The 9,848-nt window shown below is 32.4% G+C and overlaps 1 protein-coding gene across 1 annotated transcript; it reads right to left on the reverse strand.

The window, feature by feature from the left end:
• Positions 1–125: 125 nt before the first annotated feature.
• On the reverse strand, positions 126–8,320 carry LOC124534625. The gene is made up of 5 exons (XM_047110566.1): positions 7,772–8,320; positions 7,379–7,455; positions 7,109–7,291; positions 6,493–6,551; positions 126–6,414 (listed from the first exon to the last, which is right to left on the reverse strand). The coding sequence occupies exons 1-5, from the start codon at positions 7,942–7,944 to the stop codon at positions 961–963; spliced, it is 5,946 nt and encodes a 1,981-aa protein (XP_046966522.1). The 5' UTR covers positions 7,945–8,320; the 3' UTR covers positions 126–960.
• Positions 8,321–9,848: the final 1,528 nt, after the last annotated feature.

A 9,848-nucleotide genomic window follows, 5' to 3' on the forward strand; every position in this document is an offset into this window, starting at 1 on the left:
TGAATTTTATTCCGTCTTGTAGTAAATATTTTAAGTCACAAAGTCAGAGTAAATACATTTTTATCGAACTTTTAATAAATATTTATTTGAAGATTTAATTTTAAGATAATTATTAAAATAAAAGATAAATTTGAATAAAGTTTATTTATTAAAACCTTAGACTACACAAAAGTATATTACCAGACTCCATTTTTATAGTTTGATCTAGATTCTGACGTAGATCACTCAAACAAACAAATATGTGCCTTTGACATAAACATGAAAGTTATTTCAACAAGTATTGTACTTAACTTTAAACTCTAACATATAGTATTACATTCATTTTACACTTAGCTTGCCACCAAAAGGCGTAAACTAATGTTTATGATTGTCAGTTTCCAAAAACTGAAAATAACATAAATTGCTCATACATAACTCAAATAGCACGAATTAATCATGTACAAATTTTGTGAATTGTACCTAATTAATATTTTATTCAAAAGATTACTAAATGTTATAAAAATATTATAATATACCTAACTTTTAATATATTACACATCGGATCCAACAATACATAATTCAATTTAAATTTACAATCATAATCCTTATCCTATTTGCTATGCAGTATTGCATATTATGATATTTGTTTGAATGAAAAATTCAGATATAGTTCAGCACAGCATCCTTAGAAGTTTAGTTCACACTCTATTATTTACACTGTCACCTACACGCGTACGTTCTGAACGTCAGTATAATTTCTATTAGCTTTCAGTAACTTTATTACATTTTAAATAAAAAAATAATAAATCACAATAAATTTGTGTACATAATTGTACAATTTCCAAACCTATTGATAACGTAACTGTCAAAACTTAATCTATTGCACGTTTTTTAACAGTTATCATAAAAGGGTAAATCACTAATAAATATTTATCGTGATATATTATTTAAAAAAAAATTAAACTTTTTGAATTAAGATACTTAGCTGTTTTCAGATAAATCGCTTACGGATAATTGCATGTTAGGTTGTAAGGGTATTTCAGCAGAAGTTTCAGATGTATCAGAACAAGGCGTAAGTAGTCGTCGAGACCACTGTCCACTGTCCTCATTCTCAGACTCTCGCACATCAATTGACGAAGGGGAACCTATAGTAGATTCTACTGATGAAATAGTTCTATCAGCAACATCATCTGTTAAAATTGGCATTGATTTTCCACCGGCCTCTTCGTCTGTAAGTAGAGGCATAGAAATTGGACCAACAACAGGGACATCTGGCTCCTCTGTCGTGGTAAATGTCATTTCTGTATTTGGTGATGTTAATAAGGATGTTCCATAATTATTATTGCTCAATGGATCTGTTGTCTTCGGCGCTATCCGAGGATCAGTAACTGTAATCGGTAATTCCAAAGACGTTGGTACGGTTTGAGGAGTAACACCAATAACAGCTAAACCATCTTCCAAATTAGAAGGCACTGTTGGTTCACTGTCACCTTTTGATGGAACTTCTACAGGTGTCATTATTGGTTGGTGGAGTGTTGTACTAGTTTCTGACACACGACAATGAACTGAAACATTCGCATTTAGGTCTCTAAAGTCAGGTGCATCATCCCGTGTAGTTTCTGCGTGAAAAACATCACTGTTAGCCAAAGCTGCTTCTAAAATATCTCTACGTTCTGGTTGAGGAGCAATTACTGGTAATGGTTCAGCCATAGGTACAAGTTGACTATTTTCAAGAACTAACGGCCGATTGTCTATAACTGTAAATGTTCCATTTTCTTCTACACAGAGATAAAACGATCCTGTAGGTCCTCCAAAGTGTTCTCCAGGTACCGCCAGCAATTGTCCATCAGAAAGAGGAGCAGGAGAGGGCTGTGCCGCAATCTCCGGTTGTGCCAACAATGATTCTTGTCTAGCAATCGCCGTCGATGGTAAGAGCTCTTCAAAATTATCTAAGTCGGAGAAGTTGGAGGCGGATGCATTATTTGTTGTACTGGAAACGTTAGGAACCTGAGGAGGTGCTGTTGTATTAGAAAACGGAGCCAGCGCTGGCATTGTTGATATTGGTGCGGGCGCAATTACTATTTCATGCTTAATTTTTTTCGATGGCGTTGGGGATTCACTTATTTGCTTTCTCACTCTCTGCTTTTGTAAGGTCGGAACGACTGTTTCAGTAGGAGATATAGTAATTGATTTTTGAACTATTATTTTATTTTCTTGGGGAGGTGTTGGTGTTTTCTGTATTATTTGACCAGTTCTTTGTAAATGTTCAAATTGCGCTGCAGTTAACTGCATCACTGCACCAGATTTTTGTTTTAAAAATATCAATGGTTCTGATGAATTCTTTTGTATAGCTTGAACAAGTTTTTTGGGTTCTGTTGATAAAATTCGTTTCGGTGCCGGCCTTATTTCTGGCAAAGGAGCTATGTTTTGTGATGTCGTTGCAATACGTCCCCCTACTATTAGTTGTCCTTTAGAAGTTATAATAGCACTTTTTTGTTTCGGCACAATTCGAGTTTGTGTTTTCGTAGACGCTCCTGTTGAAACTAAAGTCTTTTGAACTGATCCAGAATTCGATGTAATACGATGTGTAAAAGTTTTAAGTTGTGATAAATTGGGTTGTTTGTTGGGAAACAATATTTTTTCATGTTCCGGTGTTAAAACTATTCGTGACTGAGCTCCTTCAGCATTTGTTATAATCATTACTGTATTTCCAGGAGTATTAGCACCTGAAATAGATGGTACAAGTTTTGCGGAAACAGGTTTATTTTCAGCAATAGTTGTGGGAGTGTCTGGTCCTTTTCCGACAAGTACGTGAGCTTTTCCAGTTTGTGGGTCAATAACAATTTTTTGTGTTCTACTTGGACGAGGAGAACTCGGCGTTGGCAGAATTATAAACTTTTCTGTTTTTGGAGTATTTTGGGGGACTGGCTGTATCAATGTTTGAGGTTGTTTAATTTCTTTTATCGTAGGTTCAGATTTTGTCATAATAATTTTTTGTTTACCAGTTGTTTTATCAATCACTAACATGGGCTTGGCACCTCGCAATTTTGATGATTTTGAGAGGATATTGGGAGCTGTAACTTTAGTAACTTCATTATTTGGGTTCATCAGTAATGTTTTGATATCGGCTTTTGATGTCACTGTACTGATAGGAGTTTTTTCATTTTCAACTACTGTTGGTTTTGTTTTTACAAGTTTAGGCGGATTACTAGAATTTGTGATTATATTACCGTCTGACATCACGATTGGCATTTTTTCGATATTTTCTGGGGTTAAAATATCGTCAGAAATGACTATAGGCATCGAATTTATATCAAACAAAGCTTCTTCTTTGCTCTTGGTTATCTGTACGGTTTTATTTTCAGTTACAAGTGAATTTTGATTAGGTTTTATTTTCTGTAATTTAGATACCGGCTTTGTTATTTTACGGATTTTTGGTTGAATTATTATCGTATTTGTATCTGCCACATTCTGCGAATCTGTTGTTGTTTGAATTGTATATGTTTGTACCGAAGATCCATCTTGTGTAGTCTTGTTCGAACGAGATAATATAATTTTATCAGGTGTAGTAACTTCAGTGATATTATTTAATAGATTTTTATTAGGTGTAGTACGGCGTATAATTATTTTTTGTTTAGGAGATTCTGGTTTGGATTTTATAGGCGACTTTCCGACATCGAAATTCAAAATTTTTTCTTTTCCAGGAACAATAATTTGTTTCGTAATGGTTTTTTTCGCTGTAGTTAATTTAGGTAAGCATGGTTCCTCTAAAATTCTTAATAGCTTTGATGAATTATTTTCTAATTCTGGAGTTTTACAAGGTGTCACTAGATCTATTTTGCAATCATTTGTTGAATTCTTTTGTTCTACTTCTAAAGAGCTTGCTTTCAGTTCATCGTCGTTGACTTTTACACTTACTTTATTTGGTAAATCTATTTCGGGAATTTTTATATTGTGGTCAATCGTTTCTGACATCTGAACTAATGATTGTGCTGCATTTAAGTTTTCACATTTTTCTTGTTCTGTCTCAAAACGTGAATTAATATTTTCATTATTTGAAGCAATGAGAACATCTGGTGGAACTACTATATTCACAGCATTATTCATATCAGCTATAGCAACAGTATCGTCTTTTTGCAAATTTACCTCTTCTTTATTATGAATGGGGCTTTCTTCTAATGATGTGTCTAAAGTTCCACCCTCATTATGACTTTTAATTGGCACTTTATTCAGAGTTGTTGTTGGTAAATTTATAAGAGCTTCTGCTACTTGTAAATCTGATTCAGATGGGGTATTTTCGATAGGGAACGTGTTACCTGTTTCATTTGATTCGACTTTTAAGTTGCAATCATGATTAGAAAGTAATTCACCTATATCAACTTCATTAGTAGTATGTTTATCGATCTCAACACTTTTACTGTTTGAAGGCTCGGAAGTATCAACTTCATCTTGTACAGCTTTCGATACTTTATCAACATTTTCTTCTTGTGTCTGAATGGTTATGTTTTCGGTTCGGCGATTTTCATCTTCTGTATTAGATGAATTATGTAATTTTTCCTGCTGTTCATCTATTTCCTCACCTTTGTAATCTATTTCATTGTAACCATTCACATTATTTGAAATATTATTGTCTTTTATATCATCTTCAAATAAATCTTCAGGAGGATCATCACTTATTACCTTCGTTACTCTATCAGCTTCTCGAGAAACACTTAATAATGCATCAACGGCAGATGCGGTAGATTCATTCATAAAAGGTTCATATGGTTTTTGAAGATTAGTATCTGGAAATTTTATTATTGGTTCAATATCCTTCTTATTTGAACTTTCAGATATGGTTGCAATTAAAGTCTCTTTTTTGTCATTGTTTATTTCTTTTTTTAGTTCTTCAATAGTATTACGTTCGATATTTTTTTCCTCCGTTTTATCTAATTCATCTATGGATTCAAGATCAGAATTCGTAGAATCTTTATCAATATGTTTACTACTACAGTTGACATCGCTTTTGGCATCATTTTCAGAATTTGGAATCTCAACGTTACGTTCTGCAACATTGGCAGTCACATTTTCAGAAATATCGGATAAGGTAAAAGTAGAAATCAAATCATCTTTTGATTTATCCACATTACACTTTTCTAATTCCCGTAATTGTGCTGCCTCAGCTTTCATTTTTTTAAGTTGTATTTTTGGTGCTAGACGAGCAACTTTAACATTTTCTGCTGAAGGTGAAACTCTGATTTCAGGAGTAGGAATAACTTCAGTACCATTTATTTCATTGTCTGTAATATCCATTCTCTCCGCGGCATTGAGTTGTTCTGCTACATATTTACCTATTGCATCTTGACTTCTAGAGTGTCGACTCCGAAAAAAAGTCTTCGTTTTAAATATTGTTTTTGGAGGTAATGGATCATTTAAATTTTTTTTTTCGTGTGCATTTTGTTCTTGTAAATTCTCTTGTTTTTTATCTGGGGATTTGACGATCGAAGGTTCCGGAAAATTTTCCTCGACTTTTAAAGGCTCAGGCGCTGATGGTAGCTCAGGGAGAGTAGTTTTATTAAGTAATTCAGCAACTTCTCTAGCCATTTCATCTTCATCAACGCTAACACTTTTAGTTTCTCCCTTTCGTTTTGACGGGTTTTTTACACGAGGTATTTTTCTGCCAATATCGGCTTCGATTGGCCAGTCTTCATCCTCACAGAACTCATATTTTGAATCGCTTGAGGATTCTGGCTTCTCCGATCCAGACATATCATCAGACTTTTTCTCATTTGGTAATATTACTTCTACAGGGACTTGAGCACTTGGTAATTCTGCAGGAGTTGGTACTGCTGGAGATTCTGCTGCTATGGGAACTTCCGGGGAGCCCGCAGTTACCATAGCAGATTCATCTGTGGAATCATCATCACCATCATCCCAATCAGCTAAAAGACTGCTTTTAATTTCCTCATCAGTTTTAAGTTTTTTTACATCAGGAGTAGAGCCCGCCTCTGCAGCTCGCTTATTACTAGGGGATTTTTTTGTTGCTTTTTCTGGTTTCTCTTGCCGTGGCTTTTTTTGTTTATGCGTTTTACTTGCAAGAGGCGTTGAATTTGGTTGTTTTGTATTTTTCTTTCTAACTGGAGATGGTGTATATGAAGAAAATGTAACACTATGACTTTTGTTATGTAAAATTAAAACATTTAGACGAGTGGTTGTAAATTGACATGCATGACAAGCATATATCCCAGAACTAGACATGGTTGGAGTATTCAATGTTGAAACTGACTGTTGTTTTTCTGTCTGTTCATTTTTAATTTCTTCTGCTTTTTCAGTCGTCTCCAAAGGTTCAGAGCCTGCTCGACTAGTGGAAGGCGTTGAGGCATTCTCGTTAGCTTGAACAGGAGTTTTGGATCCTTGAAGCAAGATATGTACCTTGTAGTTTGTTTTTTCTTTAAACTGAAAATAAGAAAAACAAGAAAATTAATAAAAAAATCAAATTAATTATTTTAATATTAAAAAGAAGATGCCTTTTACCTTTCTCATAGGTGTAGAAAGCTTAGATGAATCCGGAGGTCTCCCTCTTCCACTTTTACCTATCAAGCAAACAATAATATGAAGACAAGAAGAGATATCAATTTAATTACATAAAAATTTTACAGAAAAAAATAATTTACAGGTAGAAACTGTATCCTGAATGCAATAGATTTAATAAATAAAAAATAATGTAGAATAATATCTATACAAATACACATGGAAAAATAATTTTATAAAACATATATTTTTATAATAATTTTCACAAGAATGGTGTGTATTATTAAAATATATACTAGAAGATCCTACTTGGGAGTAATATTCGCAATGCAAATATGCATTCATGCCCTATGACATGTATCCTTATGGTTAAATATTATAATATATAAGTTAACATCTCTTTAAAACATATTTTATAGATTTAATGTATTGTTTAAACTAATCTTACTCCATATATTCCATATTTCCAAATAATTAAGAAAAATCAAAAAGAAAACTTTTTAATTTATACTTTATGAACAATGATTTATAATTTTACTCTGTGATTCAATGAAACTTATCTCAGTCAGTTAGTTATGTTAGAGATGAAAGTAAATTAATAGATATAGATTTGAATAACCTTTTTTAATAGAGCCAGGTGATTTCTTTGATGGCTCTCCAAAAAGTCCTGCATAACTTTCTTTTTTTGTTTCTTGAAACTCGTCTCTTGTAAGAATTTTTATGTCCCCACCTACGGCAGTTTCAGCTCGTATAACATCTTCTGGGAACTTTTCCATATGTCCATGTTTTGTCCTATACATATCTGAAAAAATATATGTAAAACAGTGAGTTAAGAAATTTCATAAAATGCGATATGCATAATTTTTTTAGATATTAGTTAGAAACTTACATAATCCTTTATTGATGAATTCATTTTTGCGACTGCAGTTATATTTAAAAATACTGCTTAGACTTTTCACGTATTCACTGAAACAAATAAGAATAGATCAGTTATACTTTTATTGTTCAATTACAGCTTTAATAGCAATGGTCACAATTTTAAGCAATAGCAAAGTATTTTATAGGGTCATTTTAAATGTAAATATTCATGAAAAAGTATGAGTAGTAATAAATAAAAACAATTTCTTGTTGCAGTTATATGAAAGAAACACATTTAGTGGAGTACCATAAACCATAATAATATGTAAATAAAATCTGTACATTGGTTTAACATACACTATGTTAAACAATCATGTATGTGATATAATATTAATGTTGCATAGGTTATATTTTGTAAACTTACTAGGTATCTTCTTGGAAGAACTTGACAACTGCAATAGGTGGCTTTCGAAATGATGGCAGAACATCGGGTGGTAGCTTCTCAGAGCCCACTACCTCTCCCGGCCACCAGCATGAGCCCAGTTTCACCCATACTATATCTCCGTCTAAATAGTTAATTTCAGTCTGTTCACTCATCACTACTATCTGTTTAGGCAACACGCACGACCATATTTTATTCTATAGTTACTATAGGTCGAAAGGACCTGTTACCATAACATACCAACAACAAAGAAATAGCTTTTCAACTTTGTCACTTCACTTTGTTTAGTCAATTTCAGAAATATAGTTCGGCAGATTGTATTCTATAATTGTCAAAGTAGTTGCAAAATAGTACTTGTAAATAAATTCACCGACTGCGTACGAAATAATTTCATACGGCACTACAGGTGGTAGCCCTGATTCTTATACAAAATTTTATGAATACGTAACTTATAAGACGAGGATAGTTATGAATAATTGTAATCATAAAAAACTTATATTAAAACAATTTTCTTTAAAAAAATCATTACAAAATATTATATAAAAGTTATGAATTTGATACGCCGGAAATACATAGGAGTACAGCGTCAGCAGCTACCAATATTAAATACCTAATAAGTGGTCAATGTTACAAGTAACAAAATTTAAAAATATATATATTTTACGTATTATTATAAATAGTCAAATGGAGATAAACAAATTTTAATTGATATTTTGAACAACAATAAATATTTTGCATCGTAAGATAAACTTTTTCTTCTCGTGCGTTTATTTTAATAATTATGGTTTCCATTATTATTCCAATTATGGCATGCATTCACTACGGACGCAAGGATAATCTTTATCACGTTTGTCAATGAGACGCTATGGGATGCTGCACATAATTAATATGTGTCTTTTTATTTGTCCAAACTGGGTTTAAGCTCAACAAAATGGCTGTAGTGTAGGTTTTAGAAATTTACAGGTCAATTATTAACATTAATAAAGATTTTATGAAATTCCAAATTGTTAAACATAATATTTATTTTTAAAAGTTTTTACCATCGTTTCCGATTGATATTACCGATTTAGTTCGATGTATAAAATTCAGTTATATGAAGCGATTTATCACGTTTTAAATTTAAAATTTAAGGAAAATAATTTGAAAGAACGTAATTTTATGGTAATATACTTTGTTATTTTCGTAATTTCTTTTTTGATATCTCAATTTGTTGATTTTAAAAATCTAATTCACAAGATCCCTTTAAATAATAATATCTAGACACGCGGTAGCGTGTCAAAGCCAACTACTAGTAACAGTACTGGCTAGCAGCACCGTGTGTAATATTACACGAAACATTTGGAGCCACTTTTGACCCCCTCATAACTCAAAAACTATTTGAAATAAACAAATAAAAATTCGTATATGGGGACTAGCTATATATAAGTAGTTATAAATATGTACATTCAGGACTGACTATTGTACTTGACACCTATTTAGATCTCACTTCTTTTGTTAATATTGTACTTGGCTCTCTTTTTACATTTATTTTTTGATTGGTTTATGTATCAATAATACAAAGTGAAACTCAAAAAAGAATTTATATTTTTAAATATTGGATTACACTTTGTTATTAAGCTGAGACTAATGGAGAGTGAGAGTTACAGAGAAGCTTTACTTTACACATTAGTAATATTTTTCTAAAATTGCATTTACTGACGTGAAATACAGTATTGCCCTAGTAAGCATACCGAGCTTTTTTGATATCAGTTTGCCTTTATCTTTCAATTGACCGCGGAACTGAGTAAGCTTTCCGAAAACTACATGTGACGGCTATCGAAATGTTCTCAAATCGCGTAAATAGGACAAATGGTGACTTTTATCGGTAAATGTTTCTTTTGGGGTTGTATTGGTCAATTAAGAGCCCACCTCAGTCCGAGAATATGTTAAGCAAGTTTGTGCCGGTTTCTGTTGTTGTCACTGCTCATTATCAAAAGCCTACAGAGCCATATTTCTAAGATCAGAACTGTTCAGTGGGAAAACCTCGCGGTTGAAATAAATGATTTGCATTGTTCATTAT

The sequence above is a fragment of the Vanessa cardui genome, chromosome 13 (genome assembly GCF_905220365.1).
Source record: "Vanessa cardui chromosome 13, ilVanCard2.1, whole genome shotgun sequence".
Lineage (NCBI taxonomy): Eukaryota > Metazoa > Arthropoda > Insecta > Lepidoptera > Nymphalidae > Vanessa > Vanessa cardui.